This window comes from Trichoplusia ni, chromosome 17, assembly GCF_003590095.1.
Source record: "Trichoplusia ni isolate ovarian cell line Hi5 chromosome 17, tn1, whole genome shotgun sequence".
In the NCBI taxonomy this organism is placed as follows: Eukaryota; Metazoa; Arthropoda; class Insecta; order Lepidoptera; family Noctuidae; genus Trichoplusia; species Trichoplusia ni.
The window spans coordinates 7,427,043-7,455,009 of record NC_039494.1 but is presented as its reverse complement, the minus strand read 5'-3'; the positions used below and the strand labels follow the sequence as shown (position 1 = coordinate 7,455,009).

At 36.2% G+C, this 27,967-nt stretch overlaps 2 protein-coding genes across 3 annotated transcripts in view; one reads left to right on the top strand and one right to left on the bottom strand.

The window, feature by feature from the left end:
- Nucleotides 1–16,751, bottom strand: part of LOC113502426 — a 48,367-nt gene extending 31,616 nt beyond the window's left edge. For both annotated transcript variants that reach the window (XM_026883991.1, XM_026883992.1), the window contains exons 1-13: nucleotides 16,637–16,751; nucleotides 15,572–15,775; nucleotides 14,723–14,849; nucleotides 13,601–13,738; nucleotides 13,103–13,196; nucleotides 12,409–12,558; nucleotides 11,587–11,728; nucleotides 10,393–10,566; nucleotides 9,609–9,741; nucleotides 8,928–9,056; nucleotides 8,344–8,445; nucleotides 7,970–8,097; nucleotides 4,215–4,358 (exon numbers count right to left, since the gene is read on the bottom strand). In XM_026883991.1, coding sequence (XP_026739792.1) covers nucleotides 4,215–4,358; nucleotides 7,970–8,097; nucleotides 8,344–8,445; nucleotides 8,928–9,056; nucleotides 9,609–9,741; nucleotides 10,393–10,566; nucleotides 11,587–11,728; nucleotides 12,409–12,558; nucleotides 13,103–13,196; nucleotides 13,601–13,738; nucleotides 14,723–14,849; nucleotides 15,572–15,775; nucleotides 16,637–16,653 — 1,682 coding nt within the window. In that variant the 5' untranslated portion in view covers nucleotides 16,654–16,751. The remainder of the gene's footprint in view (nucleotides 1–4,214; nucleotides 4,359–7,969; nucleotides 8,098–8,343; nucleotides 8,446–8,927; nucleotides 9,057–9,608; nucleotides 9,742–10,392; nucleotides 10,567–11,586; nucleotides 11,729–12,408; nucleotides 12,559–13,102; nucleotides 13,197–13,600; nucleotides 13,739–14,722; nucleotides 14,850–15,571; nucleotides 15,776–16,636) is intronic.
- Nucleotides 16,752–18,261: 1,510 nt separating this feature from the next.
- Nucleotides 18,262–24,796, top strand: LOC113502380 (peroxisomal biogenesis factor 19). The gene is made up of 8 exons (XM_026883926.1): nucleotides 18,262–18,431; nucleotides 19,331–19,486; nucleotides 20,434–20,484; nucleotides 21,408–21,511; nucleotides 22,318–22,440; nucleotides 22,887–23,041; nucleotides 23,470–23,590; nucleotides 24,194–24,796. Exons 1-8 carry the CDS (start codon nucleotides 18,368–18,370, stop codon nucleotides 24,296–24,298), a joined length of 879 nt encoding a protein of 292 aa, XP_026739727.1. The 5' UTR covers nucleotides 18,262–18,367; the 3' UTR covers nucleotides 24,299–24,796.
- The last annotated feature ends 3,171 nt before the right edge of the window (nucleotides 24,797–27,967 follow it).

Below are 27,967 nucleotides of genomic sequence, written 5' to 3'. Positions count from 1 at the left end.
AAAGGGAGATCTTAAATCTCACTGGGCGCATTGAAGAACTCATGAGAAGTAGTCATACCTCATGTGAAAATGATGCTCAGGAACCAACGCACGCAACGAGACAAAAGTCAAATAATACTGCAAAGTATCGAAACTCAACTGCTCTAAATGTACCGGATATCTACCCCGGGAAGAGGATATTCATCTTCGGATCCCAGCGCTGCGTCGGACTAGCAGCAGCCATCTCACATTCGCGAACAAACACACGGTACGGAACATACAGCGTCGTCGCCGAAACGAAGCCGAATGCACCGTCCAGCGAAATCTTAGCCAACTGTAGAAATAGTACACTGTCTGCTGATGACAAACTAGTTATATGTATAGGGGAAAATGATCGTAACTCAAACCAAACCATATCTCAATTGCAATATATATTAGATACATTCAAAAATAACACTATAATTGTATTAAATGTCTTAAGTAACGTGTATTTAAATGTAAATAAATTGAATTACTCCATAAAAGACATGTGTAAACAGTATAAAAAATGCCACTTTTTAAACAAAAAAAGTACGAAATTGTACGATATCTGTCATTCAGTGAACTATATTATAGATTGTTGTGATTACAGTGATAAATATTTGAACCCTAGTGAAATTCGAAACTGGTTAGCGACTAACAAATCAAGTTTTAATGTAAACACTAGTTTTAAGGAACCTAGGAAAGGGACAATTCCCTATTACTTTAGTCGTCTTCAAAAAAATAGCCACATGGAAACTATAACCCCTCAACTGGAAGTAAAGAGTCCAAAAGGGACCATACCCTATTACTTTCCTGTTATAAACAAGAATAAATCATTTTTTCGAGCCCAAAGTAAATAAGGAGCAAAATTTTAGAATACTCCATCAAAATATTGCTAGTATCCTATCAAAGAAAGAACTATTAGAAATAACGATTCAAGAATTAAAAGAAGTAAATAATGATCCGGATGTTATATGTCTATCTGAAACATTTATAAAAAAAGGTAACGAAAATTACGTCAAAATATATAACTATACAATGGCTTCTAATTTCTCAAGAGAAAAACAAAGAGGTGGTACTTGTATATTAATTAAAAAGGGTTTGAATTATAAAGAGTTAACATTTGTAAAAGGTCATGCAATACAAAACACTTTTGAAGCCTGCGGTGTAGAGATAGTTTGTAATAAATTAGTAATTATATCTGTTTATAGAACACCTCAATCAGATCCAAATCAGTTTTTAACAAAACTAAATTGTCTTTTACATGATCTGCTGAGAAAATATAGATCTAAATTAAATTTAGTAATAGCCGGTGATTTCAATATAAATACTCTAAGAAAAAACAACATAACTAATGAATTACATAGCCTGGCAAATAATTATAACTTGACAATACACATTAAGGTACCAACACGTAAATTGACCTGTATTGACCATATCCTAAGCAACATCTCAAATGCCACCTCAACCGTGCTACCTCTACATCTTTCAGATCATGATACAGCACAAATGTTGAGCTTCCCTACTAAAAATAAACCGTTAAAATTAGCGGCATACTATATTTTCAAAAAAGACTACAGCATAGAAAATATCCGAAAATTTAAGGAATGCTTGCAAAGCTTGACTTGGGCTAATATTCATCTAAATACCGATTCAAATTCCGCATTTAATGAATTTCATGATTTGTTGTGTTTATTTTACAATCTTTGTTTTCCAAACGTAAGAGTTAAGGTTAATACTAATAACAAAAATGCACAAAAATGGATAAGCAAAGGTCTTAGACAATGTTGTAAAACTAAAAGAAAACTACGTTATCAGTATTATAAAAATAAAAATTCAACTAATAAAGCCAAATATAAAAATTATTCTTATCTACTAAATAAATGTGTATATAGCTCAAAAAAGAACATAAATATTAAATATATTAATGCACATGATAACAAATGTAAAGCAACATGGACTGTAATAAAAAATGAAATTAACGCTACTAATTCCAAAGAGAATATAGAAAGCATAAAGCTAAAGGACACAGTTATTACAGACCCTTTGAAAATAGCCTCTATGTTCAATAACCATTACACTAACTTAACTTCTATTCCAAATCAACAAAGTGCTGACCGAAACTCCAGAAGAAATAAATATTACAACTCAATGTTTCTGAAGCCATTGCTAGAAAATGAGGTGCTACAAGAAATAATGTCTTTACGCAATACCAGATCTGAGGGATATGACGAAATTAGCACTAAAATAATAAAAACCTGCTGTAACGAGCTAAGTAAGATCTTAACTCACTTAATTAATATATCATTTTTAAATGGAATTTTTCCTGAGAAATTGAAGTTGTCCATAATAAAGCCATTGTTCAAAAAGGGAGATAAGGATGATATAAATAATTATCGACCAATAACTTTAATACCGATTTTATCTAAAATTTATGAAAGGTGTATGTATAGAAGACTGATTGATTTTTGCAATAAATTCAGAATTATAAGTGACGAACAATTTGGATTCCAAAAAAGTAAATCTACAACTTTAGCTACATTCTCTCTTATGAAAGCAATACTTTCCAATGTTAACAACAATCAAATGACCACTGGACTATTTTTTGATTTATCAAAGGCCTTCGACCTGGTATCACATGACATATTGCTAGAAAAGTTGGAAGCTATTGGAATAAGGGGGCCCGCTCTACAGTGGATTATGTCCTATTTGAGTAATAGGAAACAATGCGTTAGTATCAATAAAATTAACAAAAATAGAGTCATGACATCCTACTGTTCAGAATATAGACATAATAAATACGGCGTGCCACAAGGAAGTGTGCTTGGCCCAGTATTATTCCTTATATACATAAATGACATTACAGAAATAACCAAACACAAATGCATCCTCTTTGCTGATGACATATCTATTGTAGTAGCAACTGATAAAAAACAAAATACCATTACAGATCATGAGCGTGAAATTAATAATACTATCAATAAATTCATACATTGGCTTGACGTTAACCGTTTAAAAATAAACCTAAACAAATCCGTCTATATCCAATTCAATAATACAAATAATAATAAAAATAACATTAAACTTAATATAAATAAACTCAATGAGGTAACGCATACAAAGTTCTTAGGTATAATAATAGATAAAGATATTAATTGGAAATTACATGTAGATAATATTAGCACTAAAATTAATAAATTCGTATACGCACTCAAGCAAGTTAAAAATGTTACCAACATGAAGACTGCCTTTATATCATATCACGCCTATGTTGAATCGATATTACGATACGGTGTTATAATGTGGGGCAATAGCACCGATATGACCAGAGCATTCATTGCTCAAAAAAAGTGCATACGATCAATTTGTGGACTAAAACCCGACGAATCATGTCGACCACTGTTTAAAAGACTTGGCTTGTTACCGCTCCCGTGTATCTACATTTACGAAATATGCGTATTCGTAGTTAAGCATATACAGCTGTTTAAAACTGCAAATGAAATATGTCCACGCAACAGACGAGATCCTTTTAGATTAGCACAGAGTGATCTACCAAGACTGACCAAATATAATAAAAATTGTCTTGCAACATGTGTGCGGATATATAACAAGATGCCAAGTAAATTCAAAGTATTAAATATAAGATTATTAAAGATTGCATTATATAAATGGTTAAGTGATTGTAATTTTTATAGTTTAAAAGAATTTATGGATTACAAATGTTAATGTATAAATAGTTTAGTTTCCTAAAAAATTTGCGTGCTATGTTCATCTTAGCTAAACATGCTTGTACCTACTATATACCTATTTAACACCTTTGTATACCATGTTTAATGCAAATAAACGATTTATTATTATTATTATTATTATTAGATGTAAAAATGTCTAGTCTCTAACTATCTCGGTTTATGAGATGTAGTTTAGTGAAAGGTGAATCTTAAGACAAAGACAGCAGCAATCTTTTCCCTTGCGTTCGGAACCGAAAGCAATAGAAATGCGATGCGACAAAAAAAATGCGAAAACGTTAAAATTAACTGGCAAGTGACGTCACACGATTTCCAAAGATGCTGTATTTTGATATATACGATAAATAATTATTACTGTTCCGATTATTGTTAAACCATCTAACAATCCATCGACTCTTTTAATCTAAAATCCCATTGAACGCCAGAAAAGCTAACTTAAGCTACCTACTTCCAATCCTCGACCCTCACCTATAACTGGCCATATGCCTGGTGCCCCTGAGGATCCACTTCTCGACATCAAGCTGCTGGTATTGGGAGTGGTAGTTCTGGTCAGCTATCTCCACCGGGCTGTGGAGTACTGTCTCCGATTTGGGTAGCGGGATCATGTCGTCCCTGGGGGAGGAAAGGTCAAAGGTCAGTGTACGAAAGTTTAATTAATACTAATATTATAAATGCGAAAGTAACTCTGTCTGTCTGTCTGTCTGTCTGTTACGCTTTCACGTCTAAGCCACTGAACTGATTTTAATGAAATATGGTACAGACATAGAGTTGACCTTGAGAAAGAACATAGGATAGTTTTTATCCCGGACTTTTGAAGAGTTCTCTCGGAAACGCTATATAACCGACCGCAAAAAAAAGGTTTAACAGAATAGGTTTAAAGAGTCTTTATTCTCAATAAAAACATTACATGTCACTTACTTGAGAACAGAAAAACATAAGTAAGGTTAGGTTCGACAACATTTGGTTCAGACTAAAAACAATAAACAAGTTCCATCGAATACATTCATTTGTTAGATATTCTGATTTGAAAGTAAATATTGGCCATGCTGAGTTTTGAATGCATTAAATGAGTGCAGGTGTCTTATGCGTGAAGGTATCTTATTGTATAGCTGTGCTCCTTCAAATGTGAGCATTTTTTTGCCGTAATTAGTTCTTATTTTTGGTAAAACCAATAAACTTGCTCGCCGGGTACTTCGCTGACTAAGTTGTTTATATTGGGTAAGTGTAATATTTGTATGGATAGTTTTGTTGAGAACTTTTCTGATAAAAATGCATATATTGTAGGTATATAATTGTTTTATAGTCATTATTTTTGTGTCTCTGTATATTTTTGTCGTTGCTGTTAAGTACGGATAGTTGAAGAGCATTTTTATCAGTTTATTTTGTGTGATTTGTAATTGTGACAGTTTTGTTTTTGGTGCACTGCCCCATATTTCAATTAAGTATAGCAAGTGTGGCTTCACAAGGGAATTATAAATAGTGTATCGCAATCTTTGTGGAATGCATCTGACTATGTTGTGCAGAGCTCCGACTAATGACGAAAGCTTATTTTTGACGTAGTCAATGTGAACATTCCAGGAGAGGGAGCTGTCTATTCTAAGCCCGAGATATTTTTCGCAAGATTTTAGTTGTAACGGCTCATTATTTATTGTAAGTGGATTAAATGGAGGGATATGTTTGTTTTTTGCCTTATATATTACATAGCATGTTTTCGACGTGTTTATTGTTAAAAGGTTGAACTGAAACCATGTAAATAGGGAATTTAAATCCTCTTGGGCTTGTGAGATAATGGCATGAATCGAAGACCCAAAGTAAAACAGACATGTGTCATCGGCATATAAGGTTAGGTGACCGTGTAATTTTATATCATTTATATTGTTGATATATATAAGGAAGAGTAAGGGACCCAAAATGGATCCCTGTGGAATACCAAATGTTACAGGTCTTGCGTCACTCTGATAATTACCCGATTTCACCACCTGCGAGCGGTCTGTTAAATACGATTTGAACATTTTTAGGGCTTGGCCAGTAATATTAATGGATTCTAATTTCATTAAAAGTAATTTGTGGGAAACGGTATCAAATGCCTTTTTCAGGTCTATAAAAATGCCTAAACATATGTTTTTACAGTCTATATTCTTTTTTATTTTATTTACGAGATCAATTGTTGCTGTTGTTGTATTACTTTTAGGTCTAAAACCGTACTGGCGATCAGTTAAAAAATTAATGGAGTTTAAGTAAGTTTCTAGACGGGTATGGATAATTTTTTCTAATATTTTTGATAGCACTGGTAAAACTGAAATTGGGCGATAGTTACCGGGATCAGTGACATTGCCTGATTTATAGATAGGAGTTACCTTTGCTCGTTTTAACGTTTCAGGAAATTCCCCTTTGGCCATTAAATTACTGAAGCATTCACTTAAATTATTTGCAATCAAATATTGTATGCACTTTATTGTTTTTGTAGTTATACCATCTATGCCTGTACTGCAGTTTGCATCAAGGTTTGTAATTACTTTGAGTATCTCTTTAGCAGAACATGGGTTAAAACTAGACAGACCTTCGGCGTTATTAAGAGGAGAAGTGGGCAAAGCGCGTTCACATTCGTTATGAAACTTAGCAGGTATTTCATTCGCGAGTGAGGGTCCTATCGTGGAAAAGTAATCATTAAATATTTGACAAATTTCACTGGGTTCTGAAATAGTTTTTGAGTCAACAACTAGTTTTGAAGGAACACAGCTATGATGTGGTTTATTATTTGTTAGTGATTTTATTAGCCGCCACATTTTTTTTGGTTTTTTGACACATTTGGTAAATGCTTTGTAGTAGTAGGTATTTTTTGTGGTTTTTATCAGTTTAGCTACATGGTCTCTTTTTTTATAAAATTCTTCCTTCATCAAGTCATTATCAGGATTACTTTTAAGTTCCACCCCCATCATATTCCTTTGATTGATTTGTGCTATAATTTCCTTATTAATCCAGTCTTTTTGTGGAAGATTCAGTATCTTTGACTGCATCACTCGGCTATTTTCTATAATTAACTGTATTGCATTTTCCAAGACAAGGTAATCGTTATCAGGGTTGTTGTTAACTATTTCTTCCATTAGATTATACAAGTTTGTGTAGTTTATAGCTTCATATTGAGTTCGCATTTTACGAGGTGGTTTTACTTTTTTGAGCTCTAAGTACATCTGATAATGATCGGACATAGAAGATTTAAATATAGCCATGTGAAAGTTATCGTTCTTCAAGTTTGTGCTAATATGGTCAATAATACTCTTTTTTGTTTTTGATTCCCTCGTACAGTATTTCTCAGTTATTTTGTTCAGTAATGTATACCCAGCCTCTTTAGTTGTTGTCTTGTATTGTTTCGTTTCTTTGTAAGTTCTAGCTAAAAGATCGATATTAAAATCACCGAAAACGATAGCTCTTTTCCGTTGTTGTTGTTGAGACTCATATTCTTTGAGGAACTCTTTGTAGTTGGTGTTGCCAGGGTTGTATATTACTCCAATTTCGAAGTCATGTCTTTCCAAATGTATCCATAGGTAGTTATTTCCACCTAAGTACTTAGATTCCGACAAACTATGCTTTAGATCATTGTGGATGAATGCCGAAACTCCTCCTCCTTTCGAATCTGTTCTGTAGTTATAATAATGGGTATAGTTATCAATCTGCAGTGCTAGAGCTTGGGCTTCAGATCCTATCCAGGTTTCTGTTATTAGAATAGCATGAGTGGTTTTAGGTAGTGCTTTGAGAATGCATTTAAGTTCGTCCAGCTTACCACTCTTTCGTATACTTCGAGCATTTAGGTATGGAATTTGACATGAGTCCGCGTTTCCAGAAGAAATTTTTGCTTTTAGTCAGTAACCTTTATAGTTGTAGTTGGTAATGAAAAGCTTTTTACTTTGTAATCCGACTACTTGAGAATGGAATGACCAATATGTAACACTTTATAAATTGTAAACTGTTTTGTATCGGTTAGTTTATTTTTGTACTTATGAGAATTAACTTATTTCAACCTAAAAAACAGGTTCTGGTGCTAGGATTTTCAAATTTCGGCCAAAAAAATGCGTCCAGTTCATCCCGCAATCTAAGTTACAATTAAAAAAAAATCGTATATCAAACTTCAAACGCAATAACAACAGCTGTACAATTATAAAATCACTATTAGCAAAATCAAAGCAAGAAGTTCACGATAACTACTACAGATGCGTAATAAGTACCTTCCGTAAGTGTGTCCATCAAGTCTTGGGCAGTAGAGGAAGAAGTCTTCTCCCCTGAGAGTCATGATCTGTTCGTTGGTGGGGTTCAGCGGCGCCTTGTCAGGTTGCACCGGTAGCACTGGTGGAGGCTAGGAATAGGGATGAATATAGAGCAACGAATAATATAGATGAATATAGTATAAACCATACACGCCTTATACCAAGTAGAATAATGCTTCTAAACGATGTAGGTTATTTGGCAAAAAAAAAACTATTTAGACCTTCAGACAGTACTTGGTGTTGGATGGTAAGTACTTGGGGTTGGATGGTAAGTACTTGGTGTTGGATGGTAAGTAACTTATAAATATTAGTTTAGACATAATATAGATACTTACTTCTTTGGGCGACTTTTGGTAGAAATCTCGGACTTTTCTCCGCATTGTGCCTCTGGACGTCGCTAGACTCACTGCACTGAGTGAACCCAGAGGATACATTCCCTGAAAGATAGAGTTCTTAATATTATTAGGAACATGAGGGAGACAAAAAATTTACCAAAAAGGCAGGACAAATAAAGCTAGTCTCGTGTGTATAAATAAATAAGTAAAATAATGAAACTAGTCGGGCTCGCCAACGAAGTATCCTAAAACGATTTTGTTTTATGGGGGTACCTACCGTATTTATTTTATTGTGTTTAAGTATTTCTTGTCATAACAGCAACAGAAATACCTCTAATCTATCTGTGAATATTTCGTTTACGCCCAAAATTTTAAAGTACTATTACTTAATATATTCTAAAGTTACGAAAAAGGTAAGGTTTACGAGTTTACGACGTCGCACTGTAGTGCAAATTACAGGACATACTATACCGATTCTGGAAATTCTTTTACCAGATACAAGCCACGTTATCTGCGAGTTTCATGAGGCAACGTTAACTCTAAACATGGTCCTGAGAATCTAAACTCTACTACACTCTACTCACTCTCTTTCTCTTCTTCTCGATGAGGGCGTTCACATTGAGGCTGTCCCATTCGCTGCGACAGTGGACCTTGAGAGCTTTCAAATCCAAGTCGTAATCCGGTTCTCGGATCAGGGGCTCCTTTTGGACCACCTGATTGTGATAAAAGAACATTAAAATTATCGTTTTTTTTACCTTCGAAACTTATTACATATCTTGTGTAATAAGTTTGATGTGTCTGTCAAACAAAACACTTTCAAATGGCTGTTTTTTATCCCCAGACAAAGACAGGTGTCATAAGTTTGAAGAGTGTGTCTGTCTATGGCATCATAGCTGCTGAACGGATTGAGCGATTCACATTTTTTTTGTCTTGTATTTGATCTTAGACTTGTTTGATAGAATGCGGTCGAGCCTTAAAAGTTGTTGGGTATGAAAGTTTTAACTGACTGATTGACGATTAAATGATCTTCCACAGCTAAACCAGTTAGCAAATGGTGCAGGGTACGAAATACCCGGCACACATTCTTTTTTAAACCACATTAAAAGATCGCTGCTTGCCTTGAGCTTGAAACCTAAAAACAACCTGTGTTGTTTGAATCGAGGCTAAAAAGCAGAAAAAATCTCCTCCTCCTCTAATAAAAATTTACGGCTTCCGTAAAAAAAATGTCTCATGAGTACAAACAGTATTTTTCAAGAAAATCTTACCTCGATGTTTGTCAGAGTGATGGGTGGCTTCGGGGTGCCCTTCTTAGCTGCATCCAGGTCTCCATAGTTGGACAGAAAGTCCACCACGAAAGATGTGATGCCCGCGTAACGCAAGAAGGCGCCTGCTCCAGACCTTATAGAGAAATACAAACAATTAAAAAGTCTCTTAAGTACAGTCACACGTCCTACTCAAATCAAACGAAACCAGAGTCGATGGGATTGTGTCGTTTGAAAACAGAACTTCAAAGATAATCTTCCAGCTCTAGCATTTGCTAGCATATTATTATGCTATGCTAGCATATGCTAGCTCTAGCAATGATCAGCTCCATGCCGTTATAATATTGCAATGTCACGCAAGAAACATACATACTTATATTACGCATGTATCGTTTCAGCACTATTGGGAAAAAAATACTGTCAACACTTTACAGATTTGATTATCAATAGCCAAAGAGACTACTAGAAAGAACTAGCAAAAGAAAAGGGAAAAGAGAAGCTAAACTTATGAAATACGCAAAAGATCCAATTGCTCTACAAAGAGTGGAAGGGACAATTTAGCTAAAGAACACGCGAAATGACTTTAATAAACGCGATAAAAATACCACTGCACACAGATATTACAAGCAGTGCATGATCTGTCTGAAATGCTATAAAGGTATCTACATCATCATTATAAGCCCATATTCGTCCACTGCTAGACAAAGGCCTTCCCATTTTTTTGGGAACCCTTCCATCAAGGGAACTTTCCCTTCTACCTGACATTAACTTAAAACAAAATACTCACAACTTATCGACCTGCCCCTGATCGTTCAGCATGTGAGGATCGAAGATGTAGCAGATGGTCTTGGCTTGGCTAGCGGACTCTGCCGAGGGGGGGTGGCCCCAGATCAGGAAGTGACGAGTGCCGGCGATGGACAGGATCATCATGTATTGGGTGCCTATGCGTTTCTCCATCAACCTGGTCAAAATGAATATCAATATGACTATGAAGACGCATCGAAGATAGAGAAATGTTCCACAAGGCCCCTATTTTGCAATTAAATTGCTTGCTTGTCGGTTAAATTTCTACTAGCAAGTGACGTCACACAAGACTCAACTTACTGTAACATCTTCATTTTTTATATTTTTAATATTGCTTATTTCACTAATTAGATCTATTTATTGAAATGAAACTACTTTTACGGATTTTATCGCGGTTTAATTTTAGATTTTAGTTCCCGACGTTTCGAAACCTTTGCAGGTATCATGGTCACGGGCAGACTGAGATGGCGTTCGTCTTGACAGAAGATGTTGCTCGTTCTACCTTCATATTTTAATTAATTATTTGTGGTCCGACCTACGCAGTATGAGCTCACTGTGTCTTGATGTCTTGCAGCGCTGCCCTTGGGTTTGGCCTTGAGTTTATTTATTATTGGATCCCAAGTAGGTGATATCTTCCAGCCATCTTCTCTATTGAAATTAGGGTGTTTTTTAATCTCAATAGCCTCGCGAAACATCCTAGGTAGGAATTTGGATTCTTTAGCGAGGATCTGTGGTTGGTCAAATCTAATATAATGGCTGGAACCTTCAGCATGTTCGGCGACTGCAGACTTCGTTGAGCGGCGGTGTTTGACGTCAGCTATGTGTTTGACGTTATCTATTTAATACAACGGCTTATTTTTTTGTTTCAGAACCAACCGGAGTCCTTCATCGTGAGCTGAATGGACGGTAACTCAACAAGTGAAGCTACAGAACAGATAAGCGTACTCATCGCAAAAAAAACATCCTGGTTGGAAATCGAACCCACGATATCCGGTATAGCATTCAATTCCACTACCCACTGACCTACAAGCCAACAGGCCTCTATGAGAAGACTTGCCAAATGAAGATGACCTTCTTTTGCGATTTGCTGCTGCTAGATCAAGAAGTTATATAGTCAACACAGGAAGCAGATGCCAAACTCAACCTAGTTAAGGAAGGTTCGGCAGCTGATACTCACGACATAAGATCAGGCTCCTCCTGGATGTTGTCAGGGTGCTTCGCCAGCAGACCCTTGTCAGTCTCCAACATCTTCACCGTGTACTTGGTGTCGTGGAAGAAGAAGGAAGTTAGCAGTTGGTTCAGCTGCAGCTGTGGGTTGCCTGGGAGACACAAATTATTGTGTTTATTATGATATTTAAAAAGTATTTAATAGGGTATCAGTTATGACAGCAAGAAAAGGCCTTTTTTTGTTCTAAACTGGTAAATATTTATACTCTTGAATGAGACAAATATTATAGACTTTATTTTGTGTAACACCTATTGTGACATGCCGTAAGTAAAGTCCATCTATTAAATTATTTTCTCTTCAAAAAACTCGAGAGATATAAATCATAAATGACAAAATCGTATTTATATTTTATGTACATAAATAAATGACTCGACCACAAAGGAATTTTAATCCTTGTGTCGTGGGAAGTTCACGATCATTCAAGTCACAAACCCAAACTCACTCAGACTCAGAACAAGTATTCGTGGACCTCACACATTTTTGCCCTACGCCGGTTCCCTGTTCCGCTCCGATACAAATATAAACGGAAGCAATCATAAAATAAAATGATATCTCCACAAACGCATCTTAAAAGAGACAGCTCCTGCAATCTTGCGCAGATCATCACTCCACCGTGCCTGAGGACGTCCTACACTACGTTTGCCGAGACGCGGTCTCCACTCAAAAAATCAAGTCCTGTATGCGAGCAGAGGAAGATAGATCTCGATAGCTAGCAAGAAGGCCTATATCCAGCAATGGACGGATATGGGCTGGTGATGATGGTGTAGATACCTTTATAGCACTTCAGACAGATCATGCACTGCTTGTAATATCTGTCGCCGGCGTCGATGACGTCATCCACGTCGAACTTCACCAGGTCAGCTGGGGTCTTCTCATCCAGCATGGCTCGACAGGCCACGGCTATGCAGCCGGTTTGGGCACCTGTCATCGATGGAAGAAATATGTCATTGAGCAAAATGTCACGGTTATACGGTAGCTACACTTGGACGCTTGCTTAGTTATGCTTAGGGCATGCTTTCTGAAATGAGATATGAGTGTACAAGTTGATGTGCAAGCATAAGTGGGTCCAATTGTAGATTTTTTTAGACAACCTAGGTTTTTGATGCGGCATAGAACGCGTGGATATCGGTCATAGCTGCAAACACATTATCCTATTTCTGCAGTCGGGTAGAAAGTAGCCTTTTTGTTATTCCAATTTATCAGCTAGCATCACACCATATTTTATCAAAATTGGTCGACCTGTTTGAGCGAGAAGAGTTTGGGTACAAAAAGGTTGCAAACAAACATACACACAGATACAAAAAATACCCACATACTTTTGCATTTAATATTATTAGTGTCATTTTAAATCCTGTCAATATTGATTGTAGATAAAATCATCAAAAAAATTATGCTTGGACATTTGGAGAGGCTGATTAGATTTCATTAGTCTACAAAACCCAATTGTTGTGTATGCTAGACATACCGCAGTGTGTAGCGGAATACTTCTTCGAGTTGCACCCCACGTGACCTTGAAGTATCATCTTGTTCTTATCGACTTGGCTGAACGAGTGCCAGATCTAAACGAGATAGAATACAAATTGATAAGAATTTAGGGATTATTTCCAGACATACATTTCCAGCAACTTAAAATCTAGGATGGCCCGTAGACTTACAATAAGGCGTTTTGAATCCAAACACTCAAAATTAGGTTTCAATATTAATTTGAAAAACATTCGTAAAGCAGATTCATGATTCATTAATTGCGGTCTTGCCTTGAGTATTTTTTGGGATCGCCCGACTAGTTTCGGACCCAACCGGAGTCCTTAATCATGAGCTGACGCGGCGGAATCGAGAGTTGAACGATTAAACTAGTCTGGCAATCCCGGTAAATACGCGTGAATAAACCTTTGCATCTTTTAATAATCAATCAGTCTCACGATAGTTACTATAAAAATGTATTATCCTTCTATTTATCACCAACCTTTTTGAGCTTGGACGCTTCGGACAGCGGCTTGGTGATCTCCTCAGCAGGGATCCTCGGGAGCTTGGCTCTCGGTCTTCGCTTCCGTGCGTACGGCGGAACCCACTTACGAGTGATCAGTTCCGGTCTTTCGATAACCTATGAGAAATAAAGAAACATGTATTCACGCCAGTATGACACATTTACAACAATATTATTTTTAAAACGACTCCTGCACAAAGGAATTTAATCCCTGTGTCGCAGGAGGTTTCACGAACTTACAAATTACATGCATATGCATGCATGACACCCAAACTCAGAAAAAGCATTTGTTTTTCTACGCGGGGATCGAAACCGCGACACGTCGCATGACGTTTTTGGCGATCAGTGAACCACGATTTGAGTTGCTTGATTCATATAATCAGCCAACCTGCAGTGAGCTGGCATGATGATTAAAATGCTCAACCCTTTCCTAGAAGGGACGAGACCTTTTTTTTGAAACGCTAAAGACCCATCAACCCACGCCGAGAGCGCGGTGAGGGGATATGTCGGACTCCCACTGACTAAAACCACCCCGGGCCCCTTCTACCTGCTTTAGCCAGAGCCGCGGGATCACTCGCGCATGCTCCGCGCGACTCTGGCCGAAGGGAAGAGACTTGAGCCTTTTTTTGGTGAGGCGGGGGAATCCTCGTGGACAGACTACCTCGGAGGAGGAAATGGGTAGTGTCAGACTTTAACTGACTAAACCTGAACAGCCGTGCTACGTCATTCGCGTTTTTGTGTCGGTGTATGGTAATGCGTTGCAATTCTTTATACACCGACCGCGGGCTTCCACCGGCCAGTAATGTGGCCCGGTAGTTCACTTTCTCGTGTTGTGTGGATGCCGAAGTGTAAAGAGCGTTGGCGCCCTCGCATCATATTAGGACCGAATCCATAGAATCGCGTGTGGCCCCCCGCCGTGGGGAAGAGACTTGGGCAATAGCACTAGCAATAGGATATCTAAAACTTTTGCCCACAGCAAATGCGGATACATGTCGGTGACAATACGACGAAACTGATTGAAGCAAGGCAATGGTTTTTTTTTTTGGTATTTTTTCGAATTAGTTGCTGTTCTTGTTAACCCGTACTAGCTGAGCTACTTACAACGGGTGGTGGTTTCTGCGGCGGCGGTGGAGGCTGCCAAGGATGAGTTTTGATCTTCACCTTCGTGACTTCAGGCCATCGACGCTTGAACCGCTGTCGACGTAAAAGAGCTCGCACTTCCGCTTCCCTGTTCAATATATCGGAGATTGTTGACAAGTTAACTTAGTAGTAGTAGTACCTTAACACGAACACACACTCACAAATATTATACCTACTCGTCATAAGAGACTGAAACATTCTCACATAATTTCAAAATTTGTAATTTCTTTTTTCTTTTTTAAAAACGACTCCCGCCGTAAGGAATTTTATCCTTGTGTCGCGGGGGGTTTACAAACATACAACTCACATGCACAAAGACACCCAGACTCAGAACAAGCATTTGTGGATCACACAAATGCTTGTCCTACGCGGGGATCGAACCCACGACACGACGCACACAGTGGGTTTAGCGTGGTGACCTCAACGACTCGGCTATCCGTGCAGTCAAATCTAAGTTACAAGTAAAGTTTCTTTTTTTGTGTTTAAGTAAAGTTTTTCTATTAAAACCAGAGTTTAAGGTTCAAAGAATGCTCTTATGTTGGAGCACTCCCCATCTCGGAGTTGCTATTTACTAATTTTTGCGCTAACGGTAACAAATCCCTCATTGAACTGACAAGTCAAAGTCACGTCACTTGTCGATGAGGAATGTCATTCACATACATTTGGAGTGTTCCTTTCATTTTCTATTCTAATGCAATTAATTGTCTAGACCTTCCGAAGACTTGATGAAGGGGACCCATAATTATTTTACCTAAAATAACCACCTGTACCTACATTATGGAAGCAATAAAGTATTGAGTATTGACTTACTCTCTAGCTATTTGCGAGGGTGTCTTCGCAACCGGTACTTCTTCAGGTTCAGGTTCCGGTTCATCTTTCATGCTATGCTTGGCTTTCGATCTGTCTTTATTATCTTTGTCTTTGAGTTCCTTATGCTCCCTATCATGGGGTTTCTTATCACCCATCTTTGCTTCGGATTTATCCGCGGCATTGTCGCCGGATGCTGTTAAGGATCTGTGACAAAAATGGTGGATAACAGGTTTCTATAGTAAACAAGCGAACCGTTACTGAGCTACATTGCGATAACGAGGGATTATTATCCCTGTCCTTATCACTCGTACGCGCATATATGGCGTGAGTTGGTCGATGACAGCTGTCGTTATGTGTTTCGTGGTACAAGAAAGCAGTCAGTACGGCAGTTGTAAACATTTGGTCCGCCATGTTGTGAACAAGTTCATTCCTTCATTTTTCACAAAATTTATAATGGTTTATTCAAATAAAAATGTTATGAACCCCTGTAAATGTGTTTACATTTATCTCGTCTCGTTGGCCTTACTATAGGTGATATTAATATTATAAAGAGGCCAAGTTTCCTATTGCTATTTCCTATTTCGGGATTTTTAATATAGGTATCTATGCCTATTTGGTATGGGAGAGGCCTATGTCCAGCAGTGGACTGTAATAGGCTGATCATGATGATATAATTATACATCGGCCTAGTTTTTTCCGAAATATGTTGGGGTCGGCTTCCAGTCTAACCGGACTCGGCTAGGTGATGATGCTGATGATGATGGTGTTATTGGGGGATGATCTTAGGACGTTTATCATGCTCTATAATATAATATTCCACAACACCATTTAGTATCAAACAAAGCAAAGCTTGTATTATGAGTACTAGACAACTGATGAAACATATTTCTAAATATATTAGATTTAGTCCAATACCCTATTTATCAAGCGACGACCGCGAAAGCCGGTACACCTGAGAATGTTTCAAGGGTGTGTTGCGTCACGTCAGAGGACTACGGGCGGGTTACACTCTGACACCAGGTTGTACATCAACCATACGATAAGAAGATTATAATGATGACTTACTTGTGTTTTGATGACATTGTAATAGTTTCCGATGACTGGACCAACAATTACAACTTACTGTATAATTAATTATACTTAAAAAGACATTTAAATCTTCACGTTTACGTTTTTAGTAGTTTTATTCTGAAACAAATATTGAAATATCTTAACTTATTTATTGGAAATGAAGAATATACTTGTTTTCGCTACAATTTGAAAATGATCCCACGGGTACATAAAATCGGGATAAAAACTATCCTATATGCTAATTCAGGTTATAAACTATCTGTGTGCCAACTTTCGTCTAAATCCGTTCAGTGGTTTTTGAGTGAAAGAGGAACAAACATCCATACATACAAACTTCGGCGTTTATAATTATTAAATAGGATTATTTAATAATTCGGCAAGAATTATGCTGATTGTAAGTATTTGTTATTAAAACGGATCAATTGAGTCGGATGCGAATTCGTAATGATTTTTTTTTACCTTAGACAGGACTCAAACCTGCGACTAGTTCAATAATCGTTATAATAAAAAAAACGAATGATCAAACAACTCTGTTCTGACGTAACTAAATAAATGATTAACTAGAAAATTTAAACCCCTTTCGAGAGAAACTTAGTCAGTTCCCATCCCTATGTTGGGGTCGGCTTCTAGTCTAACCAGAAGCAGCTAACAATGTAACGTGCCTTCCGAAACACGGAGGAACTCAATATGACAAAGATGGTCACCCATCTACGGACCAGCCGCGTCAAGCGTAGCTCAACGTGTGATCGATTCACTTTTGCAGTTATAACTTAAATTACTGTCACTCACTACTTTAAAATATTTAAATATAGCGGTATGTTTATTGAGAATTTCAAATATCTCTGCATATAAAATTAGAATTTCTTACCTTTATAATTTTTTTTTATTTTTGTATTTTTTAGTAAAATTTTTTCAATACATTTTTCTCAAATCGAGTTCATGGATTGACGCATATATTTTTTTTCTATTCTATTTTTTAAATTGCCTGTCAGTACCTATGCCAAATACATTTTTAAATGACGTCACGGTCTTGTTGTTAAAATACTGATAAATTTAATTTGAAATGATATTGAATGCTTCTCAATCTATTTGAAGGAGCAAGGTTAATGTGGTTTATTATTACTTCACCATTAAATATTATCTAGGATTTTTGTAATTCGAGTTTATAATTCCAAACCAGTAACGAAACGCAAAACCACCTGATTTTCATTCATTAGTCCAGTGTTGCTAGGAACTACCAAATACCTGATAATGTGGTAAACAATTTAGTGGGAGAATTTTGAGCAAAACACAATAATCGAAATCATTCTGCTATGATAAAACAGTCCTTTTTTTTATAAATGCTGCAATTTTCTGTATTTTATGGTTCCTTATATTTTAATACACTTTTCTCAATCGATAATCGAACAATGATGTTTCATGATAATATAGGTTTAACAAGTCTTTCGTATTTATTTATTCATAATATTATTCTTACGGGCTTTTGATTATAAAAATTATTACTTCAACTTTTTGATTTCAGTGAAAATTTTGAAAAACAAGTTCGTCACCATTGGGGACTTGGGGTAACCTCAAATAAATGGTAAAAATAAAATACTAGTCAGCAACATTGCACATGTTCACTCATTCAGTAGCAGACTGACAGATATTGTCATAGAAAATTGTTCGTAATTTTATACGAAATATATTATTTTGTAAATAATCCCTTATTTTACATAGAAAATAATGTCGGAAAACAAGGAATTGGCTAAAACGAACGTGGATCCTGAATTGGACGACTTATTGGACAGTAAGTAGAGTGCTTTATAAAATTAATTGGCGCTGGGGTTACACAACAGGTAACCTTATTTCGTCTGAAAATGTAAATATAGTTGCTTAATTAAATATGAAGGACTTTGATACGTCAATAATGCTTTGTCCACGAGGTTATGAATAAACTATTAAGGTCTTTTAAATAATAAATACCAAATAATTCAATAATTGGTGTATCTCGCGATTTTAATCTGTCTGTAATTTGATATATTTTTATATAGCGCAGTTATTTTATCGTGTATGCTAAAATGTAACAACTAATTAAACTTCACGGTTTTTATTATTACGTCGTTCAGGCAAATAACAATATATTTAAATATCTCAATTCAGGAATTTACTTTAAATTGTGATTTATTTCACTAGAAATGGCAAGTAATTTCTGAAATATGCCTAATTTTTCAATTAAAAACACTGCAAAGTAAAAATACTAACACATGTTCTATTTCTATACAATATGTTGAAATGAAGTTGTGGGTTCTGTTGAATAAGTTTTGATAACAGTAAAACAAATTGAACCCTTTAATATATAGTATTTCAAAATGACCTCAAATAATCAAATTTAATAAAAACTCAAATCTTTCATGGTAATATTTCTAATTATTTAAATATTTCTGTATTATATTTTCAAGTATTTTAAATCCTTTTTTGATAAAACAACACATGATCCTGTTTATGTTTCTAACTTCATCACTTCCAGAAGGTTTCACAAATTTTAATGCCTACTTTTCATAGACTTCTGACCTCATAAGATTATTTATTTTTATTGTCTTTGCATCTGTTATTAGTGTTGTATTGTCTATTCAAATAAATAAATCTATTTCAAAATGCAAAATAAAAATACAGTTAATATCTAACTAATATATCTAAACCTTTCAGGTGCCCTACAAGACATGACAAAGAAAGACCAGCCGGCAGCTGAGGGCTCCAGCGAGGCACCACAGAACATGTGGAGCGAGGAGTTCATCAAGGAGGCGGCCGCACAGTTTGAGAGCAACATGTCTGCCATACTCAGCAGCTTCAGCGGAGTGCCCGGTGAGGTTATATTTACTCCTGATTTTCTCTGACAGGTAAAAAACTCTAAACCCATGCTCTAGTTACGGGCGTTACGGCATGGGGCTTTGTCAGGATTCCACTGACGAAAAACATTCCAGGCCGGGGATTTGTTGGATCTCGACAGTTCAGTTGGAATGGCACCAGGTCCCTTCTAGTGCCTAAGCCAGAGTGAAGGGATTGGTCTTGCAAGCACTGTACGATTAATGCAAACCCATGCTGAAGGTTGGGGAAATGTCAGTCTTCCTCTGTAGAAAAAAACGCCCATGCTAATTCTACTGCCTAAGCCAATCAGTGAATTGGTTGTGCAAGCTTTGAGTGAATGATTGTAGTTGGAAATCCAGTATAAGTCTTTATCATATGGTTGATGTACAACCTGGTGTCAGAGTATAAGCCGCCTGTAGAACTCTGGACCAAAACACTCTTGAGAAAAAATTCGGCTGGGCTGGTTTTCTTACTTGCCGATTCCCGCCTTACTTAGTATACCCAAAATTTTACCCTATGTGGGGTTCAAACCCACAACATATGGCGCACCCTGGTCATTAGAATATACCTTGAAAGTGTGTGCACTCAAGGTCAAATTGATTTTGTTTTAAAACTTAAGGTCATTTGAATATTTCTCTTTCTCCGTTTAGGCTGGCCTTTTGACCTAGTAATTAGTGACCCTGACTACTAAGCCAAAGGTCGTGGGTTCGATTCCCACCCTGGACATGTTTTCGTGTGATGAGCACAATCATAAGTGCTGTCTGGGGAAAATTTCATTAAAGAAATATGTATATATTATGTTTTTCAGTTGTCTAGTACTAAAACACAATGTTTGCCTCGTTTGAGACTAGATGGCGCTGTATACATATTATTATATTCTAAAGTATAATATTCTTATTATCATAATAATACCTATTAACACAGCATAATTATTTTAATTACAGAGGACCAAATAACGCAGGAACAGATAGCGCACACATTCACAAAAATGGCAGGTCTGTAATATAATTTTATTTATGCAACATAGTCACTTTCATTGAGGAGCTTGTGGCTAAGCTTCAACCGCATAATTGATTCGATCAGGTTAAGCTATGCTTGATGCGGTTGGTCTGTAGATGGGTGACCATCTTTGTCATAACGAGTTCTTCCGTGTTTCGGAAGGCACGTTAAATTGTGGGTCCCGGCTGTTATTCCTACATCTTTGACAGTCGTTACAGGTAGTCAGAAACTTGAAAAAGTCTGACAACCAGTCTAACCAAGGGGTATCGTGTTGCCCAGGTAACTGGGTTGAGGAGGTCAGATAGGCAGTCGCTCCTTGTAAAAAAACACTGGTACTCAGCTGAAACCGGTTGGATTGGTAGCCGACCCCAACATAGTTGGGAAAAGGCTAGGCCGATAAATATAGTCACTTTCATGAGGATAATTCATAGTTAAAGAATGCACCGGTTTCCTAAAGCTTTTTTATCGAGATCGCCTGACTAGTCTGAAACTAGTCGGGCGATCCGATACGTCTTTGTATCAACATTATCAATTTTAAAAATAAGTTTTTTTTATCCAAATATTATTATTCTATAAGTATTTTTTCAAACGAGAAACCTGATTGCACATTTTAATTATTATGATACATATTGTTTTTACAATTTGTTGTTAATGTCTAATATTTTTAGTATAATACAAGCTCTGCTTAGTTTGAGACTAGATGGCGTTGTGTGAAAGTTGTGGAATACTATATTATATTATATTTTATTATTATATATATTATATTTGTGCTCTAGAAACGGCAAAATATTATAAAGCAACATGCTAGTAACATCTGAACAGTACCATATTCTCACAAAAAAATGTACATTTTGTTATCCAAAAGCAAGTTAAAAAGCTTGATTTGATTATTAATAATTTATAATAACACTGTTTACAGAAGCGGCCGCACACGTTCTGAAGCCGGAGGGAGCAGTCGACGAGTCCGGTCCCACGCCTACGCCCACGTCTGCGCCTGCGATCGACGGCGAGAAAGTCGATGAGGTATGTATAGCCCACTATTGGGCATACATGGTATAGGGATGACGACTGGGTATAAAAAGAAAAAAATCTCATTAGTCCCTCAGTTCGATAATTTAAAAGTATTAGACACGTAGTTTTTCCTTTTTCAGAAAAACTAGAATTGACAAAAATAAAACTTTAAAGTTTAGGAGAGGGGGCTTGTGACATAACGATATGGTAAAATTTATACACAATCGTGACGTCACGCGTAAGTTTCATTCACTGTAATTTGGTCAATTTATGTTTGCGGGACAAATTAAAAAATCGTAAACGTATCCATTATTATACAAAAAACTACAAGAAGGACACTGCAAGAAAAAAATGTCGTCATCCCTATTTGTATCCCGATGTTAGTCGCATATAGTATTGGTACGCTATTTCTGGCAATAAATTATATCAGTAGTAGTTGTATTCAGCCTATTCATGGTTGTGATTGTCATATGATAGTAGTACTACAAGGCAAATATAATAATTTCATGTTTTTTTACATTATCTACATATTAGAATTTTGATAGAATAGAAGAAATTTGATAGTAAACTGTTGCATCATTTAATAACATGTTAGAATCCATAAAATATTTGAAATATAAGAATTTGTCCAATGTACATACTTCTGAGAAAAAGTATTATAGAATATTATGTAATAAATTAATAGTCTCCCAAAATGAATTGTTTATATCAATCTAGTTGATTATAACGATTATTTACATCCATGAATAACTTGTAAGTCCATTCGCATAGGCCGACCACCATTAAACTAATAACATACATACCCTGCACTCTACCAGGTATCCGCGGCCATATCGGAGACCCTGAAGAACCTGAACAGCAACAGCGAGACCCTACAGACTCCCTTCTCCGACGACGACCTAGCCAACATGTTCAACAACATCAATTTGGGAGAAGGACAGGTGAGATTATATGCTACATCTTCTTTTATATATAAAAGCAAAATTATAGTCTAACATTCGCGTAAACCTAAGAAACCACGAAATAATAGATTTAAAAACTAAACCACCCACGTTTTTAAATGTCACTCCATTAAAATTGTATCAAAATCGGTCCAGCCGTTTTTTTCCCACGTTTCTATACACTCACTTTCATATTTTGTTTGTTTGTCGTTCTGGCACTTACCGATAAGCTCTTACTTAGCGATGACAATGCGATATAAAACTTTAAAAACAGCTGGACCGATTTTGATAAAATTTGAATGGAGTGACATTTTACTGTATCTCAGAAATGATTTGGAATAATCAAAAAACTTCATGACTTTAGTATAGCTTTGAAAAAGTCATATTACTGCTATCGAACCCACACTAACCTAACCAGTATTATATTAATTTTTCTCCACCCACAGCAAGACGGCAACATGTTCGTTCCGTTCATGCAGGGCATGATGCAGTCCTTGCTGTCCAAGGAGGTGTTGTACCCGTCTCTCAAGGAGCTGGTGGACAAGTACCCAGCCTGGATCGAGGAGAACAAGGGCAAGTTGGAACAGGCCGAGTTAGAAAGGTATGTTCTTTAGCTGTCATATTATATATCTGTCCGTCTATCTGTTATAACTGCACAAGTTGACCTATCTGACTTCCTCAACCCAGTTCCCTGGGTTACACGATACCCCTGAGTTAGACTGGTTGTCAGACTTTCAAGCTTTTGACTACCTGTAACGACTGTCAACGATGTGTAAATAACAGCCGGGACCCACAATTTAACGTGTCTTGCGAAACACGGAGGAACTTGTTACAACATATATGGTCACCCGTCCGCGGCCCGACCGTATCAAGTGTAGCTTAACCTGTGATCGATTGATTCGTGCAGTTGTAGTTTAGCCACGAGCTCCGTCACGAATCCGGTTAGACTGGAAGCCGACCCCAACATAGTTGGGAAAAGGCTAGGATGATTTCCATAACCCTATATAATATAAATCCTAATTTCCTCAGGTTTGAGAAGCAGCAGAAGCTAATGATATCTGTATGCAACGAGCTGGAGCCTGAACAGGAGTCAGACCCTGAGGATGTCAAGAGGAAACGATTCGAGACTGTTCTAGAATTAATGCAGAAGGTAACTATAGTTGTCATTAACTTTATAGTGCTGAAAAGCAGATAATATTTGCTATTATGAAAAATACAATGGTTTTTTTTTAAATCTGCCATTAGGCGGGGTTAGATGTAATGGAGAAATTGAAACCGTTGGTCAGTGATCTTAGTATCTTAGCAAGTGAAGTGGCTAGTACGTATAGCCAGGAGTAACAAGTTCGAGTCTTAACTGGATAAAAAAAGTATATTAAATTGCAACGTGTAATGTCTATAAAACACTTTTTTCGCTAGATTCACTGTCTTGTTGTAGTTCCGGGACACACGTTATAATACATGAGAGAAAACTATAATATTTAACAAAAAAATGGACATAAAAGTTAAACTACATTATTTTATTAATTCCATTATATTTCAATTTTTAAAACTACTCCCGCATTCATCAATATAATTCTTGTGTCGCGGGGCTATCACAAACATACAAGTCTCATGCACAAAGACACCCAGACTCTGGACCAGCATTCGTGGATCACACAAACACTTGTCCTATAAACTGGTTTGGAGTGTTGACCACAACTGGTGGGTTACCCATGCAGCATAATTATATTAATCCCCTGCCCCCCCCTCTCAGCTGCAGGACCTGGGCCAGCCCCCCACGGAGCTGGTGGGGGACATGGCGGCCCCCCCCTCAGGCTTCGCGCCCCCCCCCGACGCCGCGCAGTGCAGCCTCATGTAACTCAGCAGCAGCTGCTGGCATTGCACGAGGATATTGAACATTTGAGGGTACTTGGACATTAGAATGTATTGAGAATTTTTGCGCAATATTGTGACTTGTGACTAGGGGAGCGTTTAATTATTATGAAACGCAATTTAAGGGGGTTTTTAAATATTGGCACTTGACTAAGGGAGTGTTGAAGTATTTTGTAACGCAATTTCTGGGGGTTTCTTAAATGTGGGTGCTTTTCAAAGACAGGTGTTTATACAACGCGTTACCTTACTTTTTCTATTCAAATATAAGACTATTAATTTAGAATCTTGCAAAACCCTTTTCGCCTAAGTTTTACGGGGAAAATGTAAAATGTTACGTCACTTTTAGGGGAAGGAGGAGAGAGGATATCTTGTCTAGCCTTTAAAAATTAAGTTACGCAATACTTGAACACTCCCTAAATGTTTGCGCAATGTTTGAGAATGCAGTTTTTTATTCACTATAAGGTTAATATCAAAGATCGTGCAATGAAAGGATTGGCAGTTTTTTATTGATTACTATAATAGGGACTGGATATAAAACGAAAAAATCTAATTAGTCCCTCAGATAATTGAAAAGTATAAGACACGTATTTTTCCCTTTTTCAGAATATCTAAAATTGACAAAGATTAACTGCTTTAAAGTTTAAGAGAGGCTTGTGACGTAACGATATGGTAACATTTATACTCAATCGTGACGTCACGCGTAAGTTTCATTCACTGTGATTTGGTCAATTTATGTTTGCGGGACAAATTAAAAAATACGTATCCATTATTATACAATAAACTACAAGACAGACACTGGAAAAAAATTGCCTAATAATAATCTTTATTGCACAATGATTGAAGTTTCTTTGAGTGATATATGATTGCATTGTATCGGTGGTGAGAAAAACCTAGTGTCAGAGTTTAATACACCCGTAAGACCTATAATTGCGATCTAAAATCACATTGACTTTAAAAGAAGCGGTTAATATAGTGATTTTTGTGTAATTGGTGATTAAAAACTGTTTTACAAGTTTTTTTGAAATAGTAAATCAAGTTTCTGAAAGGCTGAGGAAATCAAAAAATAGTAGGTTATCCAAAATAATCGGTTGAATGCGACCCGGACTCGTGATGCCAAAGGGTTCCGTACAAATAGGCTAAAGGAAACATGTAGTATACCTATCGAATTTATGACTGTATCAACCGTTACTTAACTTCGATTTATATTATTTCTCTTTTTAGCGGTAACAGAAAAGTCCGAAATGTCATGAGATATATTCTACTGATAGACGGACAGACAGCGTTAATAATAAAGTTCCGATTTTACTCTTTAAGTACGGGACCCTAACGAAAACTTGCAAAATATCTTATATCATATAATTTGAACCATATTAGCCTTTCAGAACGGAATGTTACTAAGTGATTTTAAATAAACGCGCATTGTAAAAGATATATTTATTTTCTAGATCACAATTGTACCTTTTAAAGGTAAAAGATATATACATAACAGAATATATACTTTTCTTGGCTATAGAGAATATAAGACGTTATAGGGATGCCAACTTATATTTTAAAACTGTTTTGGTGTATAAAATCAACAATTTTCAATTTCTATATGCTTTTTCTCAATTTACAAATTAACTCCTTTTGGTCTAGTGGTTAGTGGCCCTGATTGTTATAACACAGGTTCGATTCCCACCCAGGACTAATGATGTTTTCTGTTGTTTGGTTGCAATTTATCTATAATATGTATGTATTTTGAATTATATAAGTATGTTTATCAGTTGTCTAGTACACATAATACAAGCTTTACTTAGTTTGAGACTAGATGGCGTTGTGTTAATTTTGGCTTGCTAAGTTAAATTTTATTAATGAGGATTGACTATGGTTTTATTATAGTTTTATTTTCATGCAAGAAGGGGCATTTAAAATACAATTGCGGTTTGTTTAAAAACGTTGTTATTTTGTCTATAGCTTTCAACTTTTTAATGCCAAACACCAATAGGTTAGCGCAATACTACGTATAAATAAATAAGTTTATGAAAATTGTATGAGAGAAATGCATTTTTATACTAATAACTCTGAAAGTTTGTATGGAAAATTGTAATTAATTTTAACTATATCACAAATGGCTTTAGACGCCAAATATATTGTTTTTAACACAATTTAATTATAATTAGATGCTGAGCTAACGATGTATAATTTGTTAATTCTTCTTATCGTATGGTTGATGTACAACCTGGTGTCAGAGTTTAAATCATTCGTAGGCATTTGGGTAATAAAATGCTTGCCGCATAGATATATAAAAATGGTCAAACGCAGTACTTGAAGAACCGAGGGTTTTGTGAAAACGAGTGAAAGAAAGACACATTTTCTGATGGGCAGATCACCCATCAAATTTTTAACAGCATCAACCGTCACTTAAACACGATTTTCAATATTTGTTCTATCATTATTGTAATATTTCTACAAATTATCGGTCGTAAGCTCAGCGGATCTGTAGCTGATTGCTAATAGTACTTTGTGCCTTGGGTTTGATTCCTAGGTTGGTAAATTTGCAGTATTTATTCAAAATAGTGGGTAGTTTATAGAAACTTAGATATTTACGTATACACTTAGACACCTTCTGAACTAAGAGACTATAAAAAAATTTAGCTGTCACCTGTCCCTTTGTCTGTAATCAAATCTTTCAAGTTAAAGACCCACTTCCCGGTTTCCGATTGAGATGACGTTTTGCATGTTTATGTATATTGTGTGACAATGTGATATTATGATGACACGGAGCTGATCTGATGCTGGAGCTGGAAGGTTATAGGAGTTCCTCAATAAACAGACACAATCCCATCGTGTTTGGGCTCGATTGATTTGTCTCGACTTTCAAAGTAAGTTGATAAGCTTGCTTTTAATTGAAAAGGAAAAACATTTTCCTACGTTTTTATACACTCACTTTCTTGTTTGTTTGTCGTCCCGGTTGGATTTTTGCAACTCAATTTTGAGGCGCTTCTCGATAAGCTAGAAGGCTGAAATTTTCCGGGTAGCTTCCAACCCGATGACAATGTAATTTACAACTATAAAAACGGCTGTACCGATTTTGATAAAATTTGAATAGACATTTAAAAACGTGGGTTTTTTTTTAGATTTTTAATCTATTAATTTTAAATAGTTTCTTTGAAGTGTCCAAGTGTATTCGTATATATGAAATAACTAAATCAAAGGTTTTAATACTAAATCGGAGACTTGTCAAATAATTGAACCAAGGATTGGACAAAATGTATGTAACAGCACAAAATGTATGACATTTTTAATGTATGAGACAATGAGATTGCGGTTCAAATAAGGCTTTCGTACAAGTGGCAACACCAATGTACGATTGTGGAGTACTAGTAAAATACAATTTAATTTTAAGACGTTCTTAAATGACTATCGCTTTTTGACAACTTTAAGTGGTAAGATGCTTAAGGACGACTTAAAATTATGTTGAGTTTGAGTAGTACTTAGCAGGACTGTTGTGGAGTGACTATCGGAGTAGGGATTTAAAATGTGTATTATAACTATTGTGTTTAGTTAGTTATTTATTAGTTGTTTCATAAATAAATGTTCAGATATTATTTTGGTTTTTAATTGCATTTTTTATTTTAGATTTTAAGATAATTAATCCCATAGTACATTTGACTAA